At 37.8% G+C, this 21,619-nt stretch overlaps 1 protein-coding gene across 11 annotated transcripts in view; it reads left to right on the top strand.

The window, feature by feature from the left end:
* Positions 1 to 21,619, top strand: part of Frmpd4 (FERM and PDZ domain containing 4) — a 659,278-nt gene that overhangs the window by 371,469 nt on the left and 266,190 nt on the right. For 10 of the 11 annotated variants that reach the window (XM_031371291.1, XM_031371278.1, XM_031371300.1 and 7 more), the window contains one exon: positions 19,825 to 19,941. In XM_031371291.1, the coding sequence (XP_031227151.1) occupies positions 19,825 to 19,941 (117 nt within the window). Of the gene's footprint in view, positions 1 to 3,258; positions 3,481 to 19,824; positions 19,942 to 21,619 lie in introns of those variants that run through there. The other variant, XM_031371284.1, reaches the window with a different exon arrangement.

Below are 21,619 nucleotides of genomic sequence, written 5' to 3'. Positions count from 1 at the left end.
GGACATCTGGGTTCTTTCCAGCTTCTGGCTATTATAAATAAGGCTGCTATGAACATGGTGGAGCATGTATCCTTCTTACATGTTGCACTATCTTCTGGGCATATGCCCAGGAGTGGTATAGCTGGGTCCTCCAGTAGAACTATGTCCAATTTCCAGAGGAACCGCCAAACTGATTTCCAGAGTGGTTGTACCAGTTTACAATCCCACCAGCAATGAAGTAATTAATGTTCCTCTTTCTCCACAACCTCTCCAGCATTTGCTTGTCACCTGAGTTTTTTATCCTAGCCATTCTGACTGGTGTGAGGTGAAATCTCAGGGTTGTTTTGATTTGTATTTCCCTGATGACTAAGGATGTTGAACATTTCTTTAGGTGCTTCTCAGCCATTTAGTGTTCATCAATTGAGAATTCTTTGTTTAGCTCTGTACCCCATTTTTTAATAGGGTTATGTGGTTCTCTGGAGTCTAACTTCTTGAATTCTTTGTATACATTGGATATTAGCCCTCTGTCAGATATAGAGTTGGTAAAGATCTTCCTTTTGTTTTAGGATAAAAGTTCTATAGATATCTGTTAAACCCATCTGTTTCATAACTTCTGTTAGTCTCACTGTGTCCCTGTCTAGCCTCTGTTTCCAAGATCTGTCCATTGCAGAGAGTGGGGTATTGAAATCTCCCACTACTATTGTGTGCTGTGTAATGTGCACATGCATTCTTACACAGATTCCCACTGACACACAAAAGCACTCACACATAGAAGATAGAAAACCCTTGTGCGTCTGAGGTGTCTATGGATATATAAAAGCATGAGATAATATAAAAAATATTGTAGGCATTCAGAGTCCCCAACTTGGAGTTCACTTAAGCACAGAACTTTCAGTAAAGAAATGACAGTTTAATCAGCCTTTGAGAGAATGGATAGCCAGTGTCATTTACCCTGCGGGGGGTAGAGGTGACAGAGGAACAGACATAGCAGAGTTAATTATCGGAACCATCAAAAGTTTATGAGTACCATTTTCTCCTGCATGTAGCATTCACACCTCATTATCTTCTATAAACAATTAGGCTTTTGCTGTGTGAGAATGGCATGTTGATATAGGGGGAAGACCTTTCATTAGAATATTTATAGTCTAATCCTTCATAGAATCAATGTCTATTTTATGTGACTTTGGAGAATTTTATGAATTTTAAGCTATTGAAAATGATTATTCATGAAATGCATGATTTCCACTGTAAGTGACATAAACTCAATTTAAGCACCACACTTATAAGACTTCTTTATACAAATTATTAAAAACATCACCTAAATTTAGATGTAAAACCCTAATATAAAATCTAAGTATAGATGAAATCTCCATTTTTATATTTTTTAGTGGAGGAAAACAACTGTATAAAAATGTTATGGTTGTAAATATTAGTTTTAAATAAGTTTATTTTAAAGAGCCTCAAGCACACCAGACTCTTAGGAACACAGCTTCTATGTCATATTGCTTACCAATTTTTCAAAGTTATATACATTTGTGGGACTCAAAATTCCAGTGTTCTAGGCCAGATGTGGTAGCTCAGGTCATAATTCGAGCAGGTGAGAAAATCAGGCTGTAGGATTGCTGAGAGTTTGAAGCCAGCTTGGGCTACAGAGTGAACTGCTGGCCAGCTTTGGCCACAGACTACAATGTGTTTCAGACAAATCAACAGAGAATAAAACATTACAAACTTATTCAACATGCAGAGCTTGTAGAACGGTAAAGCATGCGCACAATGCTGAGAGTTGGAACACATGGTAGATAGACATAATTACAAAGTTATGAGTTAGCCTCCTCTCCAAAGGCAATGTGAGAGATACATTCTTACTCCATTCTTAAAATGTGGTAAGTACACAGGAAGACTTTTTAATTTTAAAATAAAGAACCAAGTAATTACTTAAAAAATGCAATTATACCTCTTTTACCTGCTGCATCCTTGGAGTCTGGCTAAGACTGTAAAATACAGGATGAAGGAGCTTGCTGGAGAAGGAGAAGCACACAGCCTATAAACCAGCATGCCAGTGCCTGTGCCTGTGCCTTTGGGTCATCTACTTCTGAAGAGGTCCTAGAGTGAGCTTTAACTCTCCTAGTTTTGGAAGTAAAGATTCACTAAGAATCGATATAACTAATATCAACTACTTTATGGCTGCACTTCACCATGGAACCTCTTGTAAAGTCCCTGTCAAACAAAATGGCTGTAAGATACACTCTTATTTTGCTTCCAAAAAGAGTATTTGTTTTCCAGTAACTTAGTTTCAGTGATGATCAGGTGTTTCCTGATCTGAATATCAAGGCATTTGTTGTGTTCTAAAACAAACAAACAAACAAAACAAAAAACATAGAGTTAGTTTCATGAGATTCTGAGTATTCTAAGTGTAAGTAAATAGCACTGTTGGTGATAATGTAGCTTTGTTTATTTTGTTTTGTTTTGTTTTTATTTTTGTCTTAGTATATTTCTATTTCCATTCATCTATTGGCTGATCTATCTATAGCTGACTGTAATATATGATGCAGTAGAATTGCTAAGAGGAAGTTCCAAGCAATAAATACTTTAGGCTTTGGAAGCTATATATCTTCTGTACTAGAAATAACTCTTGCTATTTTTTAAAAATATGGACACAAGTTTAAACAATACTTAGATGAACAGGCATGCCAAATCCTGTTCTGATAAAACTTTATTTAAAATAACCAAATACTGGCAAGAAGTCTATGCACTATCGTTAGCGGAGTACTGAGATGCAGAATAGATGGGGCAAATGGCATTGCTGTGTGACAAATGGTACCTAAACTGGTACTGCCTCACTGTATTTCTAAAGGGCTCTGTATTTTTCAATGGGTTTATTTTTTATTATTTTCAACTAATTCTATACATTTTACTTAGCTTTTGCACCCATTCCATACTGGGGCCAAGTGATCACTTTGTGATCTTCCAGAAATGAGGTGAAATCTATGATATCCCTTGTAAACAATTAATCTTTTTGGATAAAAGTAAAGTAAAGAAGTCATGAAAAGTTCAACAGGGTTTTCAACATGTTCTGATAGAGAGCTAAAGACAAAGGCAAGGATTGAGGACAATCTTGGGTCTTGGGAATGGGGTTAGAGTTCTGTAAGTTGGCAGATCTTCTGAAGTAAACAGTTAGAACCAGAATTCTACTGAGATAAGAATCTCTTGGATTCTAGACTATCATTGCTTTTGGTTACTGTTGGGAAGAATTGAATTAGAACTCCATGCAATGGTGAACCAGATGCTTTGACAACAGAAGCTGAGATAACTGTGCATGTGTTTTGTCCTGGTTTGCCTGCTCAAACCAGTTCTCGTGGACCAGAGATTTCTAATATCAGATAAGGTGTAGGTGCTAACTTCTACCCTGTCAAATTCATGCCAGGCACCCTCACTGGCCTTAAGGATACCTGTCAGCTACTGTCTATCTGGATACCTCAAACTGAAATCACCAGCAACCAGGTATCTGTTATATTTCAGTATCTTATTAGGCTGGTTACTCAGGTATAGACCTTGGACTAGCAGCTTCACCTGACAGTTCATTAGAAACAGAGTCCAGAGCACTCCCATGAGCCTGCTGGATCAGAAGCTGCTGTGTGGGGCCTTTTATGTTATGAAACGCTTTCAGGCACTTTTCTAATAAATGTGTCAGCTAGTTGCTAAAATCTCTTTCCTGGAAACATTCACAGCCACAGGTATATTATTATTGTCAGATGGAGGAGGAGATTTTTAGAATGTGTCTAATAAAATCTTGTGTATGTCACGTACTGTTACAACAGAGAAAGTTCTTTGCTTGCAGTGTGTAAATAAATTTCTTCTTTGCTGTGGAAATGATTGCTAGATGATGTAGAACTATGGAAAATGTATCCCATCCATGTTGTGTTCACCTCATTTTGTCTCTAAGACACATCTTCAAAAAAGTACATGACTGGCCATGATTTACAAAATAATTATGTTTGAACATATAAAGTTGAGAGGGTTTATGGCCATTTCTTGAGTTAAGGCAATGGGATTCTAGATCTTATCCTATGTTCAGTGATCACATGCTTACACATGGAACAGATGGGAAAATATGAATGAACTCTAAACGGAAGTCATGGAAGATGGATGAAAACTAAGGAAGTTTAATATGGTTGCTAATAGCACCATTTATCTTGCCTAGTTGTTATTGTAATTGTCATGAGAGAAAAAATTGTTATCAAAATTATTGTAGAAATATGAAGTCAGAATGGGAAACTATGAAAGTTATTTTTATTCTTTAAAGCATGGGCTTTTCTTATTGCCTCCAGAATTTGCTAAAAGTCTAGAATATAATTCAAATTTCTCTTTGCAGATTGCCAAGGCACAATACTTACCTTTTCAGCCCATATGTACTTTCCCTTCTTCCTACTGCTTTGTGGCAGATTGTACAGTCCTTAAGGAAAGGAGTTTATTACACATCTACCTGATATAATTCTATGCATCAGACATTCTCTAGAAAAAGTTTCAAATGAACAAAGCAAAAGTAAGTTTAAGGTGACATTTAGACTGACATCATTAAAAAAATCACCCTTATCTCCATATTTAATAGTGAACCCACCCTTGACCTTTATATTAACTATCTCAGAAAATCTGGAGTACCATGGCACTGTATGGTGATTTAGGATTGAAGCAGAGAGGGAAATCATGTCAGTACAGGACTAAAGGCAGGAGTCTCTCCATTAATAATTCTAAACAAAATCCAATAGAACTTTTCTAGATAGGTAAAAATAAAACAAACCAGGTTTGTAGGTTTGCTTTACATTAAATATAACCTATTGAAATATAACCAATGTGTGCAAAATCATGGAAGGAAATTCAGTGGCATAGTTAGCAGCCAGCCCCTTCAGGCATGCCTGAGTATGCTGTCAATCTCTTGCTTTGCTTTGCCTTGCTAAGGAAGCCCAGAGGTTTACTATAAGCATCTGATCTTTAGGATTATAATTATCAGTAGAGAAAGCATCATTAGAAGACGTTGAGATAGCAGTTCAGACAAAACTTATGTTTGAGATTAAAACAAAAAGTCACCTTTTACCTAGGTGATTGTAACTTAACAAAATATAAAGGAACATTTTCATGATTCACATTATTTTGATAGTGAAAGCCTTATAATATCCATTTGTATGCCAGCTTGTACTCCTTTTTCTCTAGGTCTAGGCAATCTTGATGTGAATTTTAGAAAGCAGCCACAACAGTGCTTTTTTTCCATTACTGTTTGGGACTTTGTATAGGTAGCCTATTTGAAATACCATACATCCAAAACATAGGTCTATCTATTTATAAGAGATCACTAGTTTCAGAGATTTAACATGTTCCATAAATATTCAGGTATATAATGCACTCACTGAAAACAGTCCATCTTTGGCTCAAATAGTATGGCAAACAGAAACTTCATTCATTTCCCATGAGTGGTAAACTATTACCATGCTAATAAAAAGATTTCTCTCCAGAATCTATGCATTTGGACCTTTTCCAATCCTGTTAAAGATTACAGCTTTAGAAAAAGGGGCTCATTGAAATGATGAAGGTGGACATTGTAGAGCTTAAATGCACAACAAAAATCATAGATTCTAGCACTTTTGCTCCATGAAGGAAAACAAAAGTTTTTTCCCCAGGTTATAGTATAAATCATAGGGCAACAGCTACGGGTTGATGACCAAATATGAAATTTCTTATGAAAATAACATTTCATTGAACAAAAGAGCCTTGGACACTTGTTTGCATAGAAGCTCCTTTTGATTCTTATGATATAATATTTGAAACAGTGAGAGGCAGGAAATGTTTGTTACACTCTGCTGTATGCAAATGTTAGGCTTGGAACATAGCCTCTAGTTTTCAGGCCAACATTCTTTCATGTCTAGTCATTTCTTTTTTACTTTTAGTTCTCAAAAAGTATATGAATAGATCAGTGATTTTTTTCTCTGTGTCTCCTGTCTTCTTTTTTAATAGTCTCTCCTCTTTAATATTTTTGTAGCTAATGCAGAATTATTTAAAATATTTTGATTCTCTCTGTGTGTATGTGTGCATTCATTATGTGTATGGATTTATGTGTTGTAAGAGTTTGTCTGTTACTGCATAAATGGAAGTTGGAGATCAATACCAGGTATCTCCTTCAAATGCTTCTCCATCTAATTTTCTATATTGTTATTGTTGTTGTTATTATTATTACTGATATTATTATTATTATATTATATTTCCTAAGATATGGTCAACTATGGAACCCAGAACTCACTGTTCAGCATCTTCCTGTTATCTACCACCATTTCTCTGCACTAGACTCACAGGCTCATATATCACTAGTTAATATGCCTGGGTTTTACATGGGTGATGTGAATCCAAACCTTAATATTTTCAAATTCTCCAGGCTTAATATTTTCTCTCACCCAGAAAAAAATATGAGATGAACTGGTAGATAGATATGTCCTAAATAAAATATACTTTAAGTTTGGCAAGATTGCTCAATGGGTAAGTAAAGTACTTGTCACAAAGCTTGATGACACAATTAAATACCATGAACATACATGATTGGCAGAGAAAGCAGTCTCCCACAAGCCATATATATATATATATATATATATATATATATATATATATATATATATATATATATATATATATATATATATATATATATTATTGGTTGATTTTTTAGCTTTGCTTTAAACTTAGGATTCTAAAATCCAAGTAGCAAGACAAGACAAAGAAGATCAAGTGAACTACAGTCTAAACAAGCAAATAGTTTCTAGTTAAATTAATGAAAACTCAAAAATGACCAGGTATTAATATGTACATGTCTCTGACAAAGTGAAAATATGATCTTACCTAAGTCAGAAAGTGTCTATATTTTCAGCATCCATGTTCAGCAGGTAACACCTTGCCTTTGATTAAGTACCAGTATTAGGTTATGAGTCATCTGTAAGTAAATTAAACATAAAGATAAATACCCTTAATAAGATAACTGGTTGTAAAAGTGTTTTAACAACACGTTTAAAAATTAAACTCAGGTGGCAGGCATGGGGAAGTGGGAGGCAACAGGGGTTTGTTTTTGTTGTTTTTGTTTGTTTCTTTGTTTTTTGGAGGGGAAACGGAATGGAGAAATTTACATGTAAATAAAGAAAATATCTAAAAGAAAAAAAATTAAACTCAGCCATCTGGCATCTTTAATCAATGCTGTGTGCCATGAATTATGGAATCACTGTCAAGGTCTGTGACAGGATGTATTTGGTGGGCTCTGAGAATACATTCAACTTCCATATTGAAGTTAATACAAGACCAAACCTTCTAAGATAGTGGAAATTCTACTTCATAACTGGCATGTGTTCAAAATTGTTTGTGTATGATAATTCAAGAAATGAAATAAAATTGTTTCATGTCTTCTCATTGTTACTCTCTTGAACTCCATGCAACTTTTATTTAACTATAATACATTTATAATTCATTGAGAATCTCATGCATGCACACAATTTACTTTAACTATATTGCTCCTCTACTCCTTATTCTAACTCATCCAAGATCTATACCTAACCCTTCTCCCAACTTCATTTTTGTCTAACTATCTATCTATCTATCTATCTATCTATCTATCTATCTATCTATCTATCTATCTATCTAATCTATTTATCTATCTATATTTTAACAACCCATTACCCCTATTAGTACTGCCCATATACATATGGGTATAAAACATGGAGTATCTACCAGGGCCCATATCCCTAAAAAAAGGTAATTCTCACAAGCTAGAGGTGTGGCTTCTGATCCCCTCCCCACTTCATGCTGAATTTTCTAACTGGAGTGATCTTATCTTATACTGGTCTTTCTTGTGCAGGCAAACACAGCTGCCATGAGTTCATCAGTACAGTGGCCCTGGTATGCCTGAAGACACTGTTTCATCCAAGTCCTTCCTGACCTCTGACTCCTAAATTTTTTCCAGTTCCTCTTTTGTGATGGTTTTTGAACCTTTGGGAGGGGGGAGGTGGAGAAGAGATGTAATGTCAATGTTCTATTTATGACTTAGCACTTGGGAGACATTTCTTCTCTGTACTTTGACCAGTTGTGGGTTTCTGCATTAATATCACATTTATTAATATGACATTTTAGCTTCTACTTAGAATGTTTTCTTAACTCAAATTGGCCAATATTTTCTTGTATCATCAGCCAAATCAAACTCACTTAGCAAGAGATGTGCTTTTGACTTCAAATCCATTCTGGAAAAAGAAAACTAGTAGGTATAGATTGGTGCCTGGTATTTCCTGCCCTTGCTTGATCATGCTTTGGGCTCCAAGTTCATTAAGACAGCTGTGAGAGGCTCTGTAGTAAGAATAGACTGCTCTTCAAAGCTAACCCCCTTGCTCTGGTGCCTATAGTGTGCTCTTCTTGTTTGTGTCTCGTTAGTTTTCCAACAGCACAAAGATGATGTGTAAGTTCTCTGATTTCCACTTGATTCACTTTATCTTTCTAGTTTCTATGCTACTTCTTTTCAATATTAGTTACTTTTCCATTGCTGTAATAGAATGCTTTAGCTAAAGCAGCTTAAGGAAAGAAGGATTTACTTTAGCTCAACAGTCCAGAGTTCAGTCCATCATGGTGCAGAAGGCATTGTAGCAGAAGTTTGAGTCAGCAGGTCACATTGTAGAGCAGTCAGAAAGTCAAGGGAAATGAACACACTTGCTCCTCTAGATTTCTTCTTTTTATTCACCATGGAACCCAACCTCAGAGAATGGTGCTAACAAATCTTAAGATATATCTGCCTATATAAATTAACCTGACCAATATAATTCCTCCTGGACATGCTTAGAAGTTCCTTTCCTGGGTACTGTCAAGTTCACAATCAAATGTTATCCATCACACTTAACATATCTGAATGATGACAAACTGTCAGTTTATGTTTCTCTCTTTAATTGTGCCCTCTGAACAATTCTGAACACTATCTGTATGGTCCCGTTCTAGCATTTATATTATCCACAATTATTATATGCTTTGCAAAACATTCTAATGACTTCAACATTAGCTCAATTAACAAACAGTAGTTGTTTGACAATTAACTTTGGCAGATACAGTATGCTTTAGCATGTACTTTTGAATAACCATGGTTTATAAACTGTCATCATCATTGCTGAGATTTGAAGGGCAAAAGTACATTTCCCCTTTGTGAAGTACTCAGATTATAATAGTTTTGCACATTTAAAATGCTGTTAAAGAAAGACAAGGCACATAAATGCAAAGCATCAAATTTGATTGGATATTGATTCAAATATGGACCTCAAAAGAATTTTTAGAATAATTGGGAAGATTTGGACATGGTCTATACATTCAATATATTATAGCAACATTCAACCTAATGGATGCACTATTGCAGTTTTAAAGGAGATTGATCTGGTGGATTCAGAGTGATGCATTATGGTTACAATCTTATGTTTCAAGTACAGATAGAAGATTAAAGGAGTAAGCAGATGGAATAGAAATAGAGAATAAATGAGTGAGGAGAAGGGAACAAGCTACATGCAACCTGATTGATTTGGTAGATCAGACCTGCTCAGCCTCTACACTACTGCCATTTGAAGCAGAGGAATTCTCTTGTGAGAGGAACTTTGTACTCTATAAGATAGTTATACAGAGGAATGGATACAGAAAATGTGCTACATTTATACAATGGAGTACTACTTAGCTATTAAAAACTGTGAATTTATGAAATTCTTAGGCAAATGGATAGAGCTAGAAAATATAATCCTGAGTGAGACAACTCAATAGCAAAAGAACACACATGGTATATACTCACTGATAAGTGGATATTAGCCCAAAAGGTCCAAATAACCAGGATACAATTCACAGACCATATGAACCTCAATAAGAAGGAAGACCAAAGTGTGCGTGCTTCGGTCCTTCTTAGAAGGAGAAAAAAAGACCCACTGGATCAAATATGGAGATAAAGTGTTGAGCAGAGACTGAAGGAAAGGCCTCCTAGAGATTGTCCCAGCTGGGGATTCATCCCATATACAGTTACCAAACCCAGAAACTTGTGGATGCCAAGAAGTGCATGGTGAAAGGACCCTGATATGTCTCCGGAGAGGCCCTGTCAGAGCTGTACAAAAATACAGAGGCAGATGTTTGCAGCTAAACATTGGACTGAGCATGGGGTCCTCAATAGGGCAGTTAGAGTAAGGATTGAAGGAGTTGAAGGGGTTTGCAACCCCATAAAAACAACAATATCAATCAACCAGGACCCCCCCCCCCCAGAACTCCCAGGACTAAGCCATCAACAAAGGAGTACACATGGCTCTAGCTGCATATGTAGCAGAGGATGGCCTTGTCATGATCAATCAGAGGAGAGATTCTTGGTCCTATCTATCTTAATAGATGCCCCAGTATAGGGGAATCAAGGGCGGGAAGGTGGGAGTGGGTGGGTCGGTGAAAGAACACCCTCATAGAAGCAGGGTGAGGGAGGATGTGATAGGATGTTTCCAGGCTGGAGGGAAACTGGGAAAGGGAATATCATTTGAAATATAAATAAAGAAAATATCCAATAAATAAAGAAGCTTTCCAGGCATGAGGAATCATGTCTGTCAGTGTTTTCTCTTCTACCAGAGATTGATGCTACTTGTTAACAATGAGTAAGATTGAAGGGTTATTCCTTCATTTCTGGTGCACATGGAAACCAGAGGGGAGCATCAGAGCCCTTGGGACTGGACTTAAAGATGATTGTGAGTTGTCATGTGAATGCTGGGAATTTAACTCAGGTTCTCTGAAAGAGTGCTCTTAACTCCTGAGCCACCTCTCCTGCCCTTCATTTCTGTCCAATTTTGTATTCCTTTATAAACTTTAATTAAACTGGACAAACTCATATGTCAGATTAGCAAATCTACTATTAAAAGAACTGTGAACTTCAAGGATTTGAAGCTAAAACAAACAGGTATTTGCCATTAAAGAAATCACAATTGACTAGGTTCTGGTTTGCTTTTCTGTTCCTGTGATAAAAATAAATAAATAAAACAAAAACATAATTAAAAAAATACTGCCCAAACCAACATGGAAAAGAAAAGTATGTATCTCACCTTCCACATTGGTAGCCTATCACTGGGGGAAATCAGAGGAAGCCCTCAAACAGGAACAGAAACAGGAACCATGTGGGAGCACTACTAACTGGCTCAATTCTCATAGCTTATACAACTTGCTTTCTTATACCACCCATGCAGGACTACCTGTCTAGGGATGGCACTGCCCACAACAAGCCAGTCCCTTCTACTTCAATCAACAATCAAGAAAAAGATCACATCAAAATGCTCAGAGGCAGAGCTGATTGGGGGGGGGGCGGATTTCCTCCTTTCAGGTGACAGCTAAGAAATGAGAGAGGGAGGGGGTATAGGTGTGCAGAGTATTAAAGTGAAAGAAAATAGAATAAACAAAAACTCAAACACACAAATATAGAAAGGATGTGTCCCAAAAAATGATAGGGAGGTTGGTTTAAATACCTTATAAAAATCAGTAGGATGTTAGGCTGGAAAGAGTTTAGTGTGATAATTGCAGATGCTTATTTTTAGAATCAGTTCTGGTTTTCCCTTTCCATTTTATTTTCTGGTATGGGTGAGTGCATGCATGAGTGTGTGTGCGTGCGTGTGTGTGTGTGTGTGTGTGTGTATGTGTGTATGTATATGTATATATGTATGAAAGTATATGTGTATGTGCACACACATACACATGTATTGTGTGTGGTATATCCTTGTGAGTGTGTGGGTGTATGCACTTGTACAAATGCATGGAGAGACCAGAGCCCAAGCAGGATGACAGTAGTCTTCCTCTATTGCTCCCCACTTTCTTTCCTTTAGTCGGGGTCTCTGATAGAACAAAGGCTTGCCATTTAGGCTAGGCTAGCTCCTTTGTGCAGTTCTGGGGTAATAGGTAATCCCATGTCTGGCTTTTTATAGGCATGCTGCAGATTTAAATTCAGCTTTCTGATGCTTGCAGAGCAAGTGCTCATATACACAGACATCTCCCCAGGCCCCTCCTTTATGGATTATTTTCCAGCAGTCAGAACAATATGTGGCATATGCTAGTCACTCAATGTTTGTTACAGGTTGTTATTAACATATGCATGAGAGAAGTAATGATAGCAACTGTGTTTGATCACCTAAATTATAACCAGATATTACATTTAATATAGTACTTAAATTTTCAGAGAAGAAAATGATTGTCAAGGATAATTGGAGTAGCTCAAGCCATTCTCAAACTCACTGTATAGCCATGAATGACCTTGAACTATGTATTGACTTTCCTATTACCACCTCTTGGGTGCTGTGATTTAGATTCGGGCATCACCACACCCTGGTGTATGCAGTGCTAGGAATTGAACTGAGCTTCCTGCATACAAGGCCATACCCTATTATTGGAGCTATATCCAAGCCTTAATAATAAACTTTTGGGGGAGGTTAGTAGTAAGAATCGAATCTGGGATTTTTTTTTCTTTTTTCTCTTTCAAATATGAAACCTGGCTTACCTTTCTAAACTCTGAAGAATTCAGTAATCTAAAACATCTACATGTACTTTACCAAATTTGAATTCAAGGTAGGATGGTATATGGCTTTAATAATGACTCTTGTGTGTTTAATAGCCAGTTATTCTAGACATTGTCCTCAGTCCCATCGTATTTCCTGGGACTGGCACAGTACTGTTTATAAACCAAGGTTTAAACCAGCTGTAGTGGCTCATACCTGTAATCCTAGCATTCAGGAAGCTGTGGCAGGAGGAGCACTAATGGTCCAAGGGTAGCTTGGACTAAAGAGTAAGAGACCCTATCTAAAAACACATGAAGCTTTGGCTTGCTTGGCTAAATTTTTGGAAGGAGAACCAGTTAGCCTGGATTTCATTTCCTGATTAGAAAGCATAGGATAAGACAGGTCTGATCGTCTTATCTGAAAGTCATCTCACAAGTGGTTTGATAATGTAGGCTAGTAAATGGTATAGTGGAGCAGGCAAAACTGATTAGAAAAAAAATGTTTAATGCCATTGTCAGACTATACATTCAAATGTCATAATATCATAGTTTAAGCTCTTGAGTCATAGTAAGTATCTCCTTAACTAAAATGATTTTATGACAAGTGTACTTGAGATGATGTGCTTTCAAAAGGCTTGGCATTAGTATTTAAAGGTGTGTTTTACTTCTTCATCGTACTTCCATGCCCTCCTTGTCACAACAGAAGTGACATCTTTCTAAACGTTTGGTGGGATGCTTCTATCTGGATGGCTTTGATGTTTCAGTGACCCAAATGGTACAGGTTTCCTCCAGTGTACCTGCTGAAGCCTGCCCATAAAGGGTTATAGGAAAGTGAGCTGCTTTGTGAAATCAAAATGCCCTAGTACTACATTGAAGGCTGTATAAGAGAACAGTGATTTTCAGAATTAGAGGACAATACAATCACCTTCAGGCCATGTCTGTGTATGGATAGTGTGATCCATACCTGGGGATATGATCTGGGGATAGCAGACAATAGGACAAGCATCCTTAGTGGTCATGCTGAGGGTCCTTTTCCAACCACACCAGAGTATACCATGCGAGGGGCAAAAAGATCATGGCTATCACCAAAACTTTGAGCTTTTAAAATCTATCCAGACCCATCTTCTGTAATTAATTTTCCTCTCTCCCTGTCTTCGCCCTTTTACCTTAACCCCTTTGCATGTGAACTTAGAGCCAAGCACAAATACTACTTCAAATGCAAACTGATGTTGGAGGATAGTTGGTGGTTTCTGGTGAATTTGAATACTATAACTCACTTGATTCAATGTCACTTGCATTACCCTGGGGAGATATACATAACCATCTATTCACCTGACATGGGATACCAGAAACAAATGAAAGAAATTATCCAACCCAAATCTATCTTAGGGAACAAGTGAGTGCATTGGGCTTGCTTACCAGGTGTGGCACTCTTTCTGGTAGTATGGATGACTCTAAGCCAGCTCCATCACCCAAAAAGCCACCCCAGGCTAGGTGATGATTTGGAACTGCTACATCCCTAGAGTTTCATACATGATTTGAATGGAGCTGACCAGTTAGAGTGTCTCCCCTCTCTGGCAATTGTTACTACTACATAAACTCAGGGAGTCCTTGGACACCTTGGCATTTTCAGGAACTCCCTGAGTTCTTCACTTCCTAAACTGTGCAAGTTTTATCTACTTTCTAAAATCTTAATGACATTCCCTTCTTCCTTCAGAGGGGAAAGTTTTAATTTGGAGGACATAGCTACATAACACCTAACCACTAATCTTAACAGAAAAATAAATGGGAAAAGGCTTTCCATTTTATATGTCCATATGGAACACTGTATAACCTTGGGTTCACCTGCAAAATAATTTCTGGTTTCTGGGAGTTCACAGAAGTAAGAATGATCAGATCTTGGGTCAACATTTATTTTGTTGTACTTTTCATAGTGCCACTCAATGTCAAGGATGAATAATCAAATAGATAAGTCTCTGGTTTGTTCATATTTGCAATAGATATAAAAAATCACCTCTCTCCAAGTCTCAAAGGTTGCAATGTAATGTTGGCTGCCAGGCCTATATGATTATTACCATGTATATGAAGAAGTACATGAGCTCTCATCCCTCTTAATTGTGGTAATTGGAGTAGGAAGCTGCAGGGGTCAACCTTGGGTGATCTTCTAATTCACTATTAATGTCAGCAGCCGTTTTGCTTAGAATGAGTTCCAGTTGGTCTCTCACCTACTGTCCTGTTTCTTTACCCAGAACAGTCTGTATAAAACATGGTATTTTATTTACTGCCCAAAGATCTAGTTTCCCAGGGAAGCATGTTGGCTTCCAAATGTATTTATAGAATGCATGAGACTGACACAGGAGGACTGAAAGGATTTTGCTACAAATTATAGTTGGGAGCTACCATATGGGTACTAAGAAGCTAACATAGGTCCTCTGCAAATTCTCTTAATACCCCAGTCATCTGTCCAATCTTGGGGATGCTTGCTTTAGCAGCATTCCTGGCCTCTAACCACTAGAACAAAGAAAAACAAAAATTTTTCCTACCTATGACCACTAAAAAAGGCTCCAGACACTGCTAAATTCCTTTAGAGATGAAACTACCCTGGCATGAGAACTACTTAGAATAATTTGCCTATGTAGGTGAGGAAAACAAGATAGAGTTGGATTTACCAAAAGATTATATGTGTAATAAAAGGCAGGTTTTGCATATACCTGACTCAAGTCTTTGGAACCTGATTTCAGAGCCCTTTCTGATAATGAGCTGCTGAGTTATTCCAAGAAAATCACATAGCCTGGACTGCTTGATGGTGGTTTCTAAGAGCTCACCCTTTCTAAGGATGGACTGATCATAAAGATTCAGTTCAGCAAGCAGAGACAGACACACAGCAGGAGAGCATCAGTTACTTCTACCAGTCCTCTTCGCACCGATAGTTCTGCAACTTTGTCTGACCCATTCATAGATGCTCTCATTTCACAAAAAGTGTGAATATCTTTTTTGTTCATGGATAGTTTCTGTCTGTTGCAAACAATGGGTGAGTGAAACTCAAAGTTGCAAACCAGTTCAGTCAGTCTAGGGAAGTTTCTGGAATGATTTAAATAGCCTTGACAATGTAGGTCGCTATTTTTAAGGCTGAGGTAAGTGTTTGAAAGTGGTTCACACAACCATGATCTCAGATAGGACTTGCAGAACATTAGGATTGCAAGGATCTCAAGGCTTTTCCTAGGAAAAGAAGAGACTGGCCCACTATACCCTAGATCACAGAGTTTTTTTTTTTTCCTTCTGCCTTGAAAGTGGTCAAGCTCAATAACTTCTAAGTTAATGGGGAAAGGTCACTGCTTGTTTCAGCCTCTTGTCAGACTGGGAAGGAAAATTGACAGTCTTTCCTTCTTTCCCCATTCTGAGTGATATACTCTTTTCATGTGAGGCACCATCCTATACTAATTACTCCATAGAGGTAATGTTCTCAAACTGATGTGAGGCCTCTTACAGACACAGGTCCTAAGGAGGATAGACAGGTCAAGTAATTTGTTCTAGGTTATGGGCAATAAGTGAAAAAGGGACTATTTGTAACCTGGCAATTCCCAACCTTGACTGGGTATTAACATTGCCTAAGTATTGCATAAGATATAGGTTTGCTTAAAAACTGTGTGTGGAAATTTCTAACTTAATGGAGTTTCCTGCATATGGTGATGCCAGGCTGCAAATGATGTCAGCAGGCCTGGTGGCATACTATCATTAGCAACACTAGTGGAAGTTCAACAGAAATGCTAGGATCCTGCTTAAGAAAGTCTTTAGGCTTTCAGAAATAATCTTGAGGCTGAGGTGCCCTTGTACAGGTCAAGTAAAACCTTTCAAAGCAAGAGGTTTTATAATGTCCCCAGCCCCTGGGATTGTAACTAAGAACTCAGAATAAATTCATTCCGAGACCAGGGGAAGAAGAATGTAAATATCTCACAAGCATCCTCTTGGACCATTATTGTCCCAAATGAAGATTTCTGTATGGTGTTACCATAGTTGCATGACCCTTTCTAAGGAACTGAGCATGATTTCTGAATTTGTTAAATTAAAACATCCACTATTTTTACTTGCATGTTATCACATTCTGCTGTCCTCCTAGACAGCACCCTATTAACATTCTTTGTAGATCCAGGCATGGTGCCACATGCCTATAGTCCCAACACTCAAGGAGATGAGCCAGGAGAATTGCTGTGCATTCAAGATCAGCTTAGGCTATATAGAGAGTTGTAGGACAGCATGGGATTAAGAAGAGTTTGCAGCCCCTTAGGACAAACAACAATATGAACTACCTAATACCTTCAGAGCTCCCAGGGTATCAACCACCAACCAAGGAGTACACATGGAGGGACTGATTGCTCCAGCAGCATGTGTATAGCAGAGGATGGCCAAGTCAGTCATCAATGGGAGGAGAGGCTCTTGGTCCTGTGAAGGTTCTTTGCCCAAGTGTAGGGGAATGCCAGGGCCAGTAAGCAGGAGAGGGTGGGGTGGCAAGCAGGGGGAGCAGGGAGGGAACAGGGGTTTGTTCTTGCTGTTGTTTTTTGGTTTTGTTTTGTTTTGTTTTTTGGAGGGGAAACTGAGAAATATGACATGTAAATAAAGAAAATATCCTAAAACACAAACAAACAAAAAACCCAAAGGAGCTCCTGTTTTAAAGTGCGCAAAACAAAATATATTGTTTAAAAAAGGTGCCAGAAGTGAGAGAACATGGGCACTTGGGAGTAGTGCAGAGGAAGGAGATCCCTAGAGCCTTTATTCACCTAGCAGTAGAGGATTATCTATCTCCCATGGCTATATAATCTATTAAAGTGAAGCTCTCAGTTCTCATACTGCAGAGGAGCCCCTTTCTAGTTCTAGCATCTGTTGTTGATTTTTCTCAAGTCTGTCGTTGATAGATTCTTTACAAGTGTTTTTGTTTGTTCTTCCTACACTTTTAATTTTCTCAGTTCTACAGAAGCCTTTCCAACCCACGGATTTTTACATCAACTCATTAACAGGTGGTTATATCTATGTCTGATTTTAATTAGTCCATAGTTTATTTTGATGCTCCTTGTCCTAGAGGATCACAGTATTCGTGCTGTTGCTGTTCTGGAGGTAGTCTAGCAGTGGTTTTCTGGTGCTGCCATTTCATTTTAGGCAGAGACATTATTTGAAAACATTTTGCGGAATGGTTGTTTGCTACACTGTGGACATCCTACCCAGGACAAAATGTGGATTATAATGAAATTCAGCAAATAAAATATAATCCAAGCTTCCTGCAGCTCCTCATTAGAATGCTGTATTTGACATTTCAATTGCATTAGGAAGCTTGTGCCTTTCCTTAGGTGATTAGTATTTTATGTTATGTATGTGGAAAGGGGCCAAGACTGAAAACCAAAGGGGAAAAAAGACATTTCTTCTGACTAAAGGGGCTAACAGGTACACAGTATATAATTTGAAATTCCAAGATAAATTGTAGCAGCTCTATAGACAAGCTTCCAAAGTCAAGACCAGTCTTTGTGTCCCTTCTAACTATACTCCAGCTTTGGGGAAAAGTTTTAAACAACGGAATAGACTGTATTGGTGCCTCTAAGAACTTGTTTTCTTGGCCCCATCTTAAAGATCTTTCCAAATGTGTTCCCTGCTGATATAAAAGAACTACGGTGGGGATTTTTTTTTTTTGCTTGTTTATTTATTATAGTACTTCAGGGTAGAATCCATGTGTTCTCTCACCTGGGGGAAATAGCAGTTTTTTTGTTCAAAACCACCAGAGGAAATTGCTACTGCTGACATTTGCATAAGCCGGGAAACAAAAGAGGTGGCCATGTCTTTTCTTTTAATAGTGAACAAGAAGTAGCCCTACAGTGGCATTCTAAATTTACCAGATTTCTATTAATTTTGTGAATACTTTTGATCCATGCCCTTTATTGGAGGTGGTCACAAGACCAAAAGGGAGTTAAGGAAAAGCAATAGGAGGGTAGGTTAAATTATGCAAATCTTCCTCTGCTGCGGAGGAGTTACAGGAAATGGGCTTGCATCTCTTGACACTGGTTGAGTCACTGGTTGGAGGGCTGTGGTGGCAGGGCAAGGGCATTGACAAGAGGTGTTACTTTGGATACTCACCTTAGAAAGGCAACAGGCTGCATGAAGGCTAGCAGGTTGCATTCTTTGCAAGAGGGCTAAGCCAGAGAGACAGAGGACAAGAGCAATCCATGCTCTGCCTGCACTCACTCTCTTCTTTCATCTTACCTTGGTGTAAAGGGCTCTCTGGTGGCCATTGCAGCACTGACTCTGAGTCTCTGCAAATGTCATCACTGCTCTTTGCCTGCTCACTTTTGTTGATGACAATCTAGCCTTTGGAGCCACTGCAGGATCTTAGAAGCTGGCTATCAAATGAGCTTCTTCTCTTTGATCTAAGGAATCATATGACAGAGGATGTGGAATAAGGTTAAAATGGCGTTCCTTCCTTCCTTCCAGAACCATGGGTAAGGACTGAAGAAGTGTTGGGAGTTCATGGGAAGCAGGGATGAACTATACAAGCCGGCAGTTGGTGATCACTTTAGAAAGTGGCTACAGGTCTCCAATTAGGGACTGGGAGTACAATGCTGCCTATCACAGTGGCTTGTCACCAGGAATTATGGCCTGTTCCCTTTGATTTTAAAAGACAAATATATAGAACACATTTTAGTCTTTCACTGTACTGACAGACAAATTGATGTTGGGACCTTATAATGTGGAAAAGATGAGGTGGAGATATTTATTACAAGTTAACAGTGAGGGTTAATTTAATGTTTTATGACTGACTTTGCTTGGCATATGTTTACTATGAGTATATATTTTATATTTTTGTAACAGATATCTAGAAAACTTGTTTGCTTTTTTTTTCCTTAAAAGCATAAAACATTAATTTAACTTTATGTGTGCTTCTTTATATGGCAATGTGAAATCTATGTATGTGCCCAAAATCTCTAAATCTCTGTCATATCTAAATATGCATCTTATGTCCAGAATTACAAAGAATTTTTGATCAAAGCTTTCAACAACAAAATTATTTAATTTTACTAACCATTGTTTTCCTATCCATATGGTATGTGAGTATACTTCCTTCCTGTGTATTCTATGCAAAATAAGTGTTCTGTTGCATACAAAATGCCTAGCATGCTATCACACATAGGCATTCATTATAGTTGCTTTATGATCAGTTTATACACACACCTCACAATGTAGAGGAATAAGACATGTATCCTTGTTCTATAATCCAAAAGGCATGTTCAAGAATCAGAGGTGATGATGCTTTCTTTGTTTTCTAGCCACAGGACCAAGTCTTCGGGCTGGCCACCTCCCTCAGGAACCTGGGGCTTGAACCAGGTACCACCCTATGGATGGGAGATGATGACAAACCGAGATGGACGTGACTACTTCATCAAGTAGGTTTAAAAGACACCAAAAAATTTGTCTAATGTTTTTTTTTTTTTTATTTTTTAAAAGGGTTGATTTATTCTTTGACAATTGTATACATCTATAAAATATATTTTGTTTATATTCACCCTTTATTCCCCTCTCTTATTCCCCCTCCCACAGCCTCTGGAAACATCTTGTCAACATGTCCCCTTCCTATTTTCCTGTCTTTTAATTTTTCTAATAGCCCACTGAGTTCAGTTAGGGTTGCTTGCATGTGCATGTGTATGGGGTTATTTACTGGATAACTGGATCACCAGTAATTACCTCCATTGTATGGCAATTCTGGCTCACAACAGAAGTGTACACTATTAAATACTAGGTCAGATTCATCGGCTGTCTAAAAGTGAAGAATGATGTAGAATCTTGTTATTTCAAAAAGTTTTTAAGAATGCCACTGAGTCATGTACTAAAAAGATTGTGTGTTTTCATAGCATGTCTTACTGTAAACTTTCTGTGGACACTGGTTTAAATTAGAGATTTTATGACTGTCTTATTTTGTTTCTGTTAAGTGACCATTCATCACAGAATGTCCTGCTTTGGCCATTTTGGATGTATTACTTAGTAGCATCCATGGTGTTATGCACTTATTTGCCACTGCCCATTTCTATGACTTTGGTACCCCTCCTTGCCTTCATTTAGTTCTTATTACTAAATTGAACTACTCTGAACAAAACCAACTTGGGGGAGGAAAGGCTTTATTTAGCTTGCACTTCCAGGTCAATCTATCACTGAGGGAAGTCAGAGAAGGAACTCAGACAGAAACCTGGAAATAGGAACTGAAGCAAAGACAATGAAGGAAACCTGCTTGCTGGATTGTTCGCCATGGGTGACTTAGCATATTCTCTTACATAACCCAGGACCACCTGCCAGGCATGGCACTACCCATAGTTATCTGGGTACTCTCACATCAACCATCAGTAAAAAAAATACTCCCACAGACTTGTCTAAAGTCCTATCTATGGCAATATCTTCACAATTGACATTCTATTCCCTCAGATGATGATAATTTGTGCAAAGTTAGCAAAAGCAAGGCTGGGCAACCCTCTAAAGACATTTTCTAAGCAGCTCATTGTCACTCTAAGATAATGTCTGCCACTAAGCCAGTGTCACAATTTATTTAAAGTACAGGTTGATATTAAACTGCTTGAGTAATGGCTTCCAGGTACTGTTGAGTCCCCACTTTAATTATATTCATTATTCTAAGTAAAGCAAAGTTAGAAGGTGGATATGGCCACTGGTAAGTTTCACATGATTAGTAATAAGTATTTGTTTATCCTGCTTTTATATTCCAATAGCATCTGGTCTCTTTTCTGTCTCCATAAATTTTCTTATTCTAGGAACCTCATTTACATGGAGTCATACAATATCTATGTTCCTTGTATCAGGCTGATCTAATTTTCCATGAAGTTTTCAAAATCTTATTTATATTACAATGTGTTAGATTCCATTCTTTGTAAATACTGAATGATATTCTACTGAATGTATACACCACAATTTTTTTATCATCTGCCCCAGGATGATTATGTTATTTTAATCTCTTGATTACTAAGAGTGGTACTGTTCCTTTGGTCCTTTCTCTAGCTCCTTCACTGGGGACCCTGTACTCAGTTCAATGGATAGCTGTGAGCCTCTACATCTGTATTA

The sequence above is a fragment of the Mastomys coucha genome, chromosome X, assembly GCF_008632895.1.
Source record: "Mastomys coucha isolate ucsf_1 chromosome X, UCSF_Mcou_1, whole genome shotgun sequence".
Classification (NCBI taxonomy): Eukaryota; Metazoa; Chordata; class Mammalia; order Rodentia; family Muridae; genus Mastomys; species Mastomys coucha.
This window is presented reverse-complemented; position numbering and strand designations above follow the sequence as displayed.